Raw genomic sequence first — 11,339 nt, forward strand, 5'->3', positions numbered from 1 at the left:
GGATATGAGAGGAGACTGGAAGGGGGGGAGAGGATGAGAGAGACTGGAAGGAGAGGAGAGGAGAGGAGAGGAGAGGAGAGGAGAGGAGAGGAGAGGAGAGGAGAGGAGAGGAGAGGAATGGTGTGGAGTGGAGAGGAGAGGAGACGGGAGACGAGAGGACAGGAGAGGAGAGAAAAGGAGAGGAGAAGAATGAGAGGGGAGGAGAGAGGAGGGCAGATGAGAGGAAAATTGAGGGCTGATGAGCGGGGAGGATGAGGAGATGAGTAGGTGGGAGAGGAGAGGAGTGGACTTGGGTGAAGTGCGGAGAGGAGAAGAAGAATAAAGCAGAAGACAGGAGCGAAGAGAAGAACAGAGAGCAGAGTAGTAGAAGAGGTGCGTACATAACCCTAATTGCGTGATGCGCTTTATTAACTATTTCCTCACTGTAATGCCTGCATTGTTCATGTCTTCATCCTCATACCAAAAACCACAACACTAACAGACCTCGCCCAGCATTGATGGGGCTGACACTACCAACATCCATAACAGTACATTCCTCTGGAATTGAAAAGCTAAAAACAAAACTGATTACAATAACCCAGTGGATTTACTTACTGTGCATCTCTTGTGTTTGCCCTCTTCCCCTGTATCCTTCGATCCTAGAAGTTGACTTGATTAATTCATTATTTGAATGTGGATGATTGGATTGATCGTTTTCTTATTTTTTTCTCCCCTTGGTTAAAATTTCAACTGAACTCAAAGTTGTGTTCCAATTAAATTAAGAATTTAACAACCGCTGAAACAAGAATTGAGTTTGTTGATATCACACTAAATCCATGGAACAACCCGGAACCATTGGAGTTGTCTGAGAGATATTCTCGCAATGTTTTGTGGTGTAGCTCCTAACCGCTTCGAGACTCAACGTTGGTGTAGTGCAATTGAAGGTGCTCGCTGTGTCCTCTGTGGTCCAGGGCTGGTGGTGGTTGTAGTCGCTGTGTTAACGGCAAGGTTTTTATACTTCCTGACCATCTCGCCCGGGGCCTCCACACGCGGGCCCATCCATTACCATTCTCTTAGGACCGGTGACATGCAACCATCTCAATTGCACGGCAGATACAAGCCACACACACACATACATACGCAGGCACACATCACACATTCACGCACACACACACGCATGCATGCATGCACACACACAGGCGTGCACAAAACACGCACTGATACTTTGCTGGAACACAAACATGAAGCTCCCCTGCTTGCAACCATCGAAAAATGTTTGATCATTTTGGCTAGTTATTGGGTGTGGACAGATGGCCAGAACAGCCTCTATTATTTAAAGAGCATTTGTGCCTGGATTCACAATTTCAACACTAGGGTGTGGACAGATGGCCAGAAACAGCCTCTATTATTTAAAGAGCATTTGTGCCTGGATTCACAATTTCAACACTACACTAATTGGAGTTATTACCTCATGAGTGACGGGGAGACAAGTACTCCCTGCCTTCAAGAAGTTGCAATGGATATTCCCCAAAAAATGTTAGGGGTGCACCTTACACCATAACATGTTTTATCTTCCCTGTAATCAAAGTACAAAGTGGATGTATTTTAGATAACACGATCGTTGTGCATAGGTTTGAATATGTATATCTGTGTGTGTGTGTTCCAGTGTACATTCCGTCGTGCCACAGTGCGTGCGTGCGTGAGTGTGTTTGTGTGCATGTGTGTGTTTCCAACCCCATGTGGTGGACTGATGGGCCGGTGTTGAAAGCTGGGACTGGAGCCTGGGGGTTAGGGGGACCGATCCCTAATAAAGAAACATATCCAAACTGCAGCACGTCAATATCTCCCTCCTCCATCTCCATCTCTCTCTCTCTCTCTCTCTCTCTCTCTCTCTCTCTCTCTCTCTCCTTATCAACTCATTACTCACAGTTAACAGGAGCAAATTCATAAAACAAGCTTTTATGAATAGAGCGGGTCGCCTGAAAGTTTCTGTGTTCTTTTTCGATTGGAGCTTGTGATCAATCAGAGCTCCACAAAAGGCTCTCTGCACTGAATGACCTGAAGGGGTCACCATAGGGGTGAGAGGACCAGTACAGCCATCTGTAGACTCTTACTCTGAAAATATGGTTATGTTCCAGGCATGATGTGTGTTTTAAACTCTAAAATGTTACATTGAAAATATTTTGGATGGATGATTTACATATTAGCACTTGTAGTCGTAGTATAGTATATAGTATATCATGCTGGTTAACCTCATTAGAAATCATGTCCAAATATTGAATATTGCCCTATGATATTTTCCTCTCTGGAAGGATCCTTGATGTCAAAGGATATATGAATGAAAATTCAGAGCATGAATTAGTATGAAATATTCATATCTTTATTGAGCTGTATTTGATGTACAGTTTTCTTCATACTAAGCAGCAATACACAAGAGTTTTATGCACTGGTGAGTATCCACATACAAGTCCAACACAACACATAATAAGTTGTTCATAGCACATAAAGCACATGCGTGTTGAATATGTACGTGTCCGTGTATGTCTTTGCTTGCATGAGTTTCCGCATGCATGCATGAAGTGAGGTGTGTGTGTGTGTGTGTGTGTGTGTGTGTGTGTGTGTGTGTGTGTGTGTGTGTGTGTGTGTGTGTGTGTGTGTGTGAGTGTGTGTGAGATCGAAAGCTATTGAGTCCCACCATTCTGTTGCAGAGAAAGTGCATCAATTTGGCTTCAGAAAAAGAAGTAGCGGTGTGTGTGTGTGTGTGTGTGTGTGTGTGTGTGTGTGTGTGTGTATGTGTGGGGGTCTGAGAGAAGAAGGGGGTAGGGGGGAGAAAATGAAGGAATGATGCATAGGGGGACAAAGAAGGAGAGATTAGTCGGCAGGAAGCAGGTGGTTGTGGAGCGTGTCTAGCTCTTGGTCATGGCGGCGGTGAGGGCCTCGTAGAGCAGGGCAAGCTTGGCCTTGGCGTCCTCGATCAGGGGTTCTGCCTTGGCCTTCAGGCTCTCCACATGGGGGGACACCTGCTTCTTGATGCCCTCGATGTCCAGGGTGCCGGCGGCGGCCTGTGCGTCGGTGAAGGCCTTGGTCAGCTGCTCTTTGTACTCCTCCACGTAGGGGGAGGCCATGGTCTTGAGGCCCTCCAGGCGCTCGGTCAGCTTGCTGCGCACGGACTCCACGAGGGGCATGAGGGCGGTCTTGGTCTCCTCCACGTTCTTGGACACCTTGGCGGTCAGCTCGTCCATCACGGGGTCCAGCTTGAGCTTGAGGGCGTCCATCTGGGACTTGTGGTACGCAGATAAGTCGACGAGGACGGGCTCCAGCAGGGTGCGGTACTCCTCGATGTGGGCGTCCACAACCTTCTTCAGCGCTTCACGCTTGGGGGCCAGGTCGGTGCGCAGGGTCTCGATGTCTGCCATGATGGAGGCACGGACTTCGGTGGTGGCTTCCATGACCTGGGCGACGGCGGCGTCGGTGTAGGGCTCGGCGCCGGCCTGGGCGGTCTTGATGCTAGCCTGCAGGCTGTCCAGGCTGGTAGCCAGCTGGGCCCTGGGGGAGAGGGGAGCAAGGGGAGGGGTCAGTGCCTGAAGGGACCAAAGCAGGGCCCTTATGGTGTGGAGCGGAGAAAAGGTGGGGTTGCGTGGCCTTACTTGTATGACTCATACTCTGTACCATCGAGATGGTCCAGGGAGCGAGTGGCACTGTCCTTCACCTGATCCAGGTACATACCGACAGCCGACCGGATGTGGGCCAGCTGGCTGGGTGCATCGGATTGCATGGCAGCGGCATGGGAGCCTGGAAGAGGAGGGCAGAGATTAGGAAGGAGTACAGTTGGAGTTCAAGTTTGAGAGAGGAAAAGATTTTTTATTTTATCTAAAAATATTTTTCGTGTTGGAAGAATGCAGGATAATAGACAAAGACGACATAAACTAGGGTATTGTGCTTGATAAATATTTTTGGGGGCATGTAATTAGTAAAGGAATTCGGTTGCTGCAGAACTTACCGACAGCCAGCAGAAGGGCAAGAGCAAGAGCGGCGAATTTCATGGTGTTGGTCTGAGGAGCAAAAAAAAGAGAGAAGAGGTTATTTCACATGTTATTACTGTAGGGAATAAAACCTTAATGTATTGAGAAAACAAATACATACAAAAAAATATTAAAATTGCAAGAAAATCCTGCAAACAATCCTATGTAGCTATTGACCGTTTTGAGTCATCCAAGAAAGCTATGAAGATAGAAGAACTGAAAATTTAAAATACAACAGAATGGCAAATTACAATGACTTTCATCCCAGAACTGTTCCCGATATATTCAGCACTAGAAATCCCTGAGCCCATTAAAAAAGTCTTGAATCTCTGGGCAGATTATGTCTGGGTACAGAAAGTTATGTGGCATGCATCAGATCAGCTCAACTCCATAATCTCAATTTTAAATCTCACACACACACACGTCAGTATGAATAAATGATATGAAAATGTGACTAAAGTTTCATTTTAAATTTTCATTTAAAAGTGTCTCAAAAAAATATAAACTATTTGATATGCTCATTCTCAGTACTACTAAAACAACGTCAGAAAAGGACATTGAAGCAACTATCTGAGGAAAAACCCATGCTAAAAAAAAAAGAAGAATAAACTATGTCCTGCCTTCTCAGCCAAACTCTGAATTTCTCCCCAACTCTGAGGTTTGTAAAGTGAGCTGGGAGCTCTTACCTGGTGGAGTGGGTCCTCAGGAGACTGAATGACTGGAGCGTGAGTAAACTCTTTATACTGTCTGGTCGGGGGTGGGGGCGGGGGCAGTGGTGGGAGGACTGTGTGTCTCCGTGGAGGTAGATCTCAACCCCTTCACCCCCCACCTCCCGTGTTGGCCGTTACCCTCAGCAGGGGTTCGGAGGCGGAGGAGGAGGAGGGGACGTTGGAAAGGAGGGGGGGGGGGGGGGGGGGGGGTGATGAAGAGACAGGGGGGGGGGGGGGGGGGGGGGCGGCACTGAGTTGGAGGGTTCAACGGTCGCCTGCTGAGAACAGAGCAGTCAATTGGTGGCAGTCAGCACAAAGGGAGTCGAGAAAAAAAGAAAAAGCAACATAGGCACGCATGCGCACACAAGACTTCAGCTGCATTGGGTCACTTTCAAAATCCAATGCTTAGGAAATGATGTTCAAAAGATGACACGGGACAGAAAGTAGAAGAAGCAGTCAAAGTCCAACACTGACCCGCCGATTGAACTGTGACTCAACAGTGTCCAAACACTTCCACTGTCTGTGGGTCTTCACAGACTTTACATGAGACAGCCAGGCCGACACACATGCAGAAAGCACGCTGACTCACACCTTTTGTGGTAAAATACACTTTGCAAGATAATAAACAGGGTGATTTCCCCCCTGGTCGTGTGAGGATTGAAACACTCTTGTAAAACTCTGCCAGGGTTCCCGGGCTTCATGGCTCCCATTTGCTGGGGTTGAAACGGCCCGCAGCCGAGCCGTCACCACAGGCTCTGCGAGAGGAACTTGGATCAAAGTCAGGAGAGACAACAGACTGCCTCAGAGGAGCATGGATGCATAAAGCTATAAAGACATTAGAGTGACAATGCAGATAAAACATTCTTTTAAGTTATAATTGCTATTTGTTGTTATTCTATCTCTTTAGAAAGGCAGGAAGGGGAAGCATAAATGTGTGATGGGGAGAAAAGATTGTGTCTATTGTGTGTGTGTATGTGTGTGTGTGTGTGTGTGTGTGTGTGTGTGTGTGTGTGTGTGTGTGTGTGTGTGTGTGTGTGTGTGTGTGTGACTTTGACTGTGTTAATGTGACTGTGTATGAGTGAGTGCATCAGTCTTTGTGCGTGTGTGTGTGTGTGTGTGTGTGTGTGTGTGTGTGTGTGTGTGTGTGTGTGTGTGCGTGTGTGTGTGTGTGTGTGTGTGTGTGTGTGTGTGTGTGTGTGTGTGTGTGTGTGTCTGTGCGTGGGTGTGTGCGTGTGTGTGTGCGCGTGTGTGTGCGTGTGTGTGTGTGCGTGTGCGTGTGTGCTAGGAGGTGACTGGGGGTCTGGGGGTCTGTGCGAGAGAGGACCCCCGTAGCTCTTCAGACCCCCGTAGCTCTCCACTTCTTTCCCTCCCTAATAATGCTAATTGGTCTTTATCAGCCATGTGGTGGCCCTGTATCTTATCAGGTCTACTGTGAGCAGGATTAGACCCCCAGCCTGACTCCATGGAAGGCACAAGCACAACACAATAATAATAGCAAATTTAAATGAAATTAAGTGTTTGTTAACATATTGAAATAAATAATTGAAAATCAGAAAATGTTTTTAAGTGGTTTGTTATTTTTTTATGATACAAATAAAAAAAATTCTGCATGAATATAGATAGACCGTGCTGAATTCATGGGTCATTGAGTTTAGTGGGACTATGTAAACACACCGTTGAAAATGAGGATTGTCGATAAAAGGGCTTAACTAAAGGACAAGAAGTGGCCGTGAATTTGGTCCAAACCGAACTATATGTCTGAGTATGTCTTAAATTAAATTAAATTAAAATGCACCTATCAATGTGCAAGCAGAGGAAAATATTCATATAGAGACAAACCACACAGACACACACAACCACTCATTCAATACCCTGCCAAATAGCCATGTTGCAATGTTTAAAGAAAAGCCCAGATTTGCAGTGATGTGCATCACAGCCCTATATTGTGTAAGTAAGTGGGCATTAATGTGCCCACTCTCTTGATTAAAGGTCAAAGAGTGATGTGTGTAATGCTCTTGTCGGTTTCGTCACTGGTGGACTTCGGCCTGCTCTGTGTCAGTCAGTTATATGTCAGTTCCACTAAGCATAGCCTCACTAGGACAGGGAAGAGAAAGAGAACATTTTGATAAATACCTTACATACTGCCTAAAGACAACACTGACACTCAAAGGCCGGAAAAACGCTGGGCCTGAGCCGCACTGCTATTGAATATTCACTGATCACATACGATGGATGCCTAAGCCATAAAGCCAGACGATACTGACATCTCATCATTGCTCCAAAGATAAACTTAAGCCCCGGTGATGAACCTACTTACTTTTCTTCTTTATCTCCAGCCACGTGTCGTGCATTGTAAGCGGTGTATTGCACCCATTGTGCAACACGTGGTACAAGGTTTGCATAGTTATCATGTAATCATTCATTCATTGGTGTAATGGCAAATATGTCTATATGGTTCTTGCAATGTCCAAAACCCGAAACACACAGTGTGGAATTTGCAACGGACGTAATGTAACATTTTGCTGAGATCGTAAGATAAAATATATGTAAAATTACAGTGAATGACACCTACTTGTGTTTAGAGAAAAATCCAAAGTAAGATAACTAGATTGGACCAAGATAATTTGACTTTGTATGCATATCTTCTGAAAATGCAACAAAGGAATTTGAGGAAGTGACTAGCAGGACAACAATGTTTTATTCCAATGCCCTTTATTCGGCTTATTTCCATTCCTGTGGAGATTTCAGTGTTGGGCTGGATAATATCCGCCCATTCACGTTCACAAGACAATTCACCAAATCTTTCTCCATATTATGACTCACTTTGCCTTTCAAATTCATCAATTCACATTGTTCATGGCTTCACACCCGGACCCCAATTGTTGAGGTGCCCTTTGATTTTGAGTGCTTAAGACCAGAGGGGTTTTCAACCAGCAAACTAAACACACTCTCACAAACTCCTTCCTGAGAACATTTGACTGATCTCCTGCCATTTGGCTTCCTAGAAAATAACATAAGCTCTAGATTTTAGCCGTTGTTTATGTGCTGTTGTTTACAATCTGCAGTGTGTATGCAATGCATTCATTAATATTTTGGATCAAACCATGAGTCACCATACAGATATAAGGCAATAAAGGCAAGGCTAGGAGTCAGCCTCATGCTCAAACTCATTACAGAATCAAACACAGAACCCTGACAGTAGTAACTGATACGGTCTGACTGTCTCATGGCACATGTTTATGACATAGGCCTGTATATGGGGCAGCCTGTCCCCGTATGCATATATATAAGATAAGATAATGTGTTCAGCATCATCGAGACTGAATGCATAGCCGCTGATGACCAGGGGTACAACTAGGACCGGGTCTTATCTACCACAGCAACCTTTGAGACTGTCCTCGTTGCCCCACACTGATTCGGCTCCAATGATGAAGAGCTGCTCATCCAGATTACTGTGGTCACAAGAACTGTGCCACAGATAAGTCCTAATCATTAGATAAGTGTTAAAGTGGCTGCTTTCAAAATTCCCCGAAAGTTAAGTGTGTTCACATGCATGCGCAAGGTAAAATAGGGAGTAAATAATTGGTTCTCAGGCAATTCAAAGCCGCGATAACAATGCACAATTAATGACATTGTATCAGGACTTATTTCACAGGTCTAAGACGAGGACTGTAAGCTGGAGTTCTCTCTCTCTAACAAAGCAAGCTGTGTGGTAATTATTCAGAGCTGATAAATATTTAATACGTAATTCAAGCACTTAATCAGGCCCTGTCTGGGGTTCAGAGGTCAAGTCGTTGCTCCAGCTGTCTTCATGATGAAGCACAGATCACAAAGCAGCAGGGGAGGTTATCTCAGCTGTAAACAACAGTGAGGCGTGTTGTTTACAGCTGAGATACACACACACGCACAAACCCCCACACACACTCACACACACACACACACACACACACACACACACACACACACACACACACACACACACACACACACACACACACACACACACACACACACACACACACACGCACACACACACATACACATCAGTAATATGATTTAGCAATCTCACATCTGCTGAGGACACTTCAGTTTTGATACAGATAGCCCTGTGTTACTGTAGGTCGAATCTCCCTATGTGTGTGTGTGTGTGTGTGTGTGTGTGTGTGTGTGTGTGTGTGTGTGTGTGTGTGTGTGTGTGTGTGTGTGCGTGTGTGTGTGTGTGTGTGTGTGTGTGTGTGTGTGAGTGTGTGTGTGTGTGTGTGTGTGTGTGTGTGTTTGTATGTGTGTGGATGTTCCTGTGAGTATGTGAATGTGTGTGAGAGTGTGTGTGCGTGTATGTGTGTGTTTGCGTGTGTGTGTGTGTTTTTTTTAATGTTATTGTGTGTGTGTGTCTGTGTGTGAGAGTGTGTGTGTGTGTGTATTTGTGTGTGCATGTGTGTGTGCATAAATGCACACGCCTGCATGTGTGTGTGTGGTTGTTTGCGTGAATGCATGATTGCATGTGTGTCTATAAGGGGATGGGAAAGCAAGTAAAGAAGGACCGTCCATGTACTGAGAGGCTGCTGGTGACACACGCACACAGCCAACAATGTATACTACTGTGACACTGTGTCCTTGTTTGGCCCGAATGGTTGAGACAATGTTATCCACGGGGGGCTTGATGCTTGGTTTTTGTCTTTGTGTCAGTGCCTGAACTCTTTGGTTTTGGTTACTGCTATTAACCCAGATAAACCAATAAACTACTTTTTAAACTGTTGTCAATGATTGTGCTGACACCATACTCTTAGAATATGACACAAATATAGCTTTTATATATTTTAAACAGAGAGCCTGAAACTTTGACTCACCTTGACATTTATTATCTTTCATTTAATATTCATACTTTTTACTAGACTTTAAAGAGGTTTGTCCCGCTCACAAATTGTTCTTGAAGAATTCTGATATTTAACGTTTTTTCTTTTTAAGAGAGCCTGCTGGAAGATGAATAATGTTTTGGAGATTGGGAGATGAAACATACCCAGCCACCATCGTTAAGCTGATGACCCGTACTTCCATTTAAATCTCTGACTGTAGTCTGTCTGACTGCAGTTTAAACACCCACAGTCTGTGTTGAATGCTTCTGTTCTTGCTAATCACAGAGGAATAAACAAGTTACTGGCTCAAAACGAGATGCAAATCCCTTCACCTTGTATAGGCTATAATCAATAAAAAATGTCATACTTATGTAAAAGCTATATTAAGATTGCATTGCCACACCAAATAGATAGATACAACAATACATGCCAAAAAAATAAAATAAGTTGTATATTTTAGAATGAGTTAGTATGATGATAGTAGGATTATCTGCCATTTAATAACGTGCACTGTGGTTTCCTAAACCACAGGTATGTTTTTATAGTAAAACCATTTTGTGCAGCGTAGGTGTTGAGTTGATCATCTGGGTTCCAAGGCTTGTTTGTAGTTCTTTACCTACTATTTACCAAGAAGGGGCATTCACCCTGGTACAATAACCAAACCACCCACGCTGGAGCCAAAAACAAATAAAGACACAGGATAGGGCACTCTTAAGCCAAATTCAAAGAATCTAACCAAGCAACGGAATTTAAAAAATATATTTAATGCAAAGTTGAGGCATTGGGTTAAAGATGTAAGACGAAAGGGTAAATAGCTAAGGCTGTGTGGAAATGGTAGCCTATCTTTTATTTTGGAAACTATCATCAGATACCTGGGGGATACAAGAAAGTCAATTTACTCTATGAAGTCATTCATTGATGTATAGTTTTCTACAGGTATGACTGTAGTGCGGTAGATTTCATAGTTGAAATAGTTGGCTTCATATAGGCTAGCTTATTAAAATGACCAAGAGGATTCAGCCATTTTACGCAATACAAATATTGGATCTGAAGAGCAGTAATTGATTGGAGTCAATGTTCCGTTCCTCCTCACGTGTCCCCTCTTGTGGGAAAAAAACGATGAGAAATCAAATAGTGCAATATGGTGACTACGTTGTATTAGATCCACAGACCAACTTGGCATATGTAATAGTAATGTGTGCTGAAAGCATGCCTACCACTCGGCCAGTGATGATTCCTATATTCCTATTGCATTAACATACACTGAAGGCGCACATTCATTTAACTATCGTTATTTAAAATCAGTCTACTTGGCCCACAGGGTATTTCATTTCATGGTGCTGTTTATGAATAAAGAAGAAAAAAATAAGATAATTCTCTGACATCAATTCCCAATACTTTTGAAAAACTATGTGAAAATAAATCAATTATTTTCAATTTTCTTTTTCTTTACATTTGCATTTATACACTATACAATAATCATTCTGTGTTTTCCGCTGCTGCTGGGATGTTACAACAAAGTAATTTTGTTGTAACTTCCTAATTCATAAAGTTGTTATCTATGAATGTATGTATGCATGTATCTATCTATCTGAATGCCACCCATATACGGTGTTTTCTTCTTACGTCTGTTAAACATCAGAAACAGCTGCATCAAAATGAATCGCGTCTTGCGGTCCAAAGACAGACGCTCCGCGAATGCACGCTGCAGCACGTAGCTAGCCAATCAAAACGCACAGCAAGTAGCCAGCCAATCAAAGCGCACAGAACGTAGC

General features: G+C 44.1%; 1 protein-coding gene across 1 annotated transcript; it reads right to left on the minus strand.

Moving 5' to 3' along the window:
- Positions 1 to 2,563: 2,563 nt before the first annotated feature.
- On the minus strand, positions 2,564 to 4,782 carry LOC132474034 (apolipoprotein A-I-2-like). Its single transcript, XM_060074438.1, has 4 exons — positions 4,688 to 4,782; positions 3,980 to 4,031; positions 3,627 to 3,771; positions 2,564 to 3,525 (listed from the first exon to the last, which is right to left on the minus strand). Exons 2-4 carry the CDS (start codon positions 4,020 to 4,022, stop codon positions 2,886 to 2,888), a joined length of 828 nt encoding a protein of 275 aa, XP_059930421.1. The 5' UTR covers positions 4,023 to 4,031; positions 4,688 to 4,782; the 3' UTR covers positions 2,564 to 2,885.
- Between the last annotated feature and the right edge of the window lie 6,557 nt (positions 4,783 to 11,339).

The sequence above is a fragment of the Gadus macrocephalus genome, chromosome 16 (genome assembly GCF_031168955.1).
Source record: "Gadus macrocephalus chromosome 16, ASM3116895v1".
Lineage (NCBI taxonomy): Eukaryota > Metazoa > Chordata > Actinopteri > Gadiformes > Gadidae > Gadus > Gadus macrocephalus.

Bases quoted from the DNA above. Each gene is read 5' to 3' on its own strand.
- LOC132474034 (XM_060074438.1), bottom strand. From the start codon at position 4,022: ATGAAATTCGCCGCTCTTGCTCTTGCCCTTCTGCTGGCTGTCG. The intron at 3,772-3,979 runs GTAAGTTCTGCA...CTCCTCTTCCAG, and splicing joins TGCCCTTCTGCTGGCTGTCG to GCTCCCATGCCGCTGCCATG. The intron at 3,526-3,626 runs GTAAGGCCACGC...CCTCTCCCCCAG, and splicing joins ACAGAGTATGAGTCATACAA to GGCCCAGCTGGCTACCAGCC.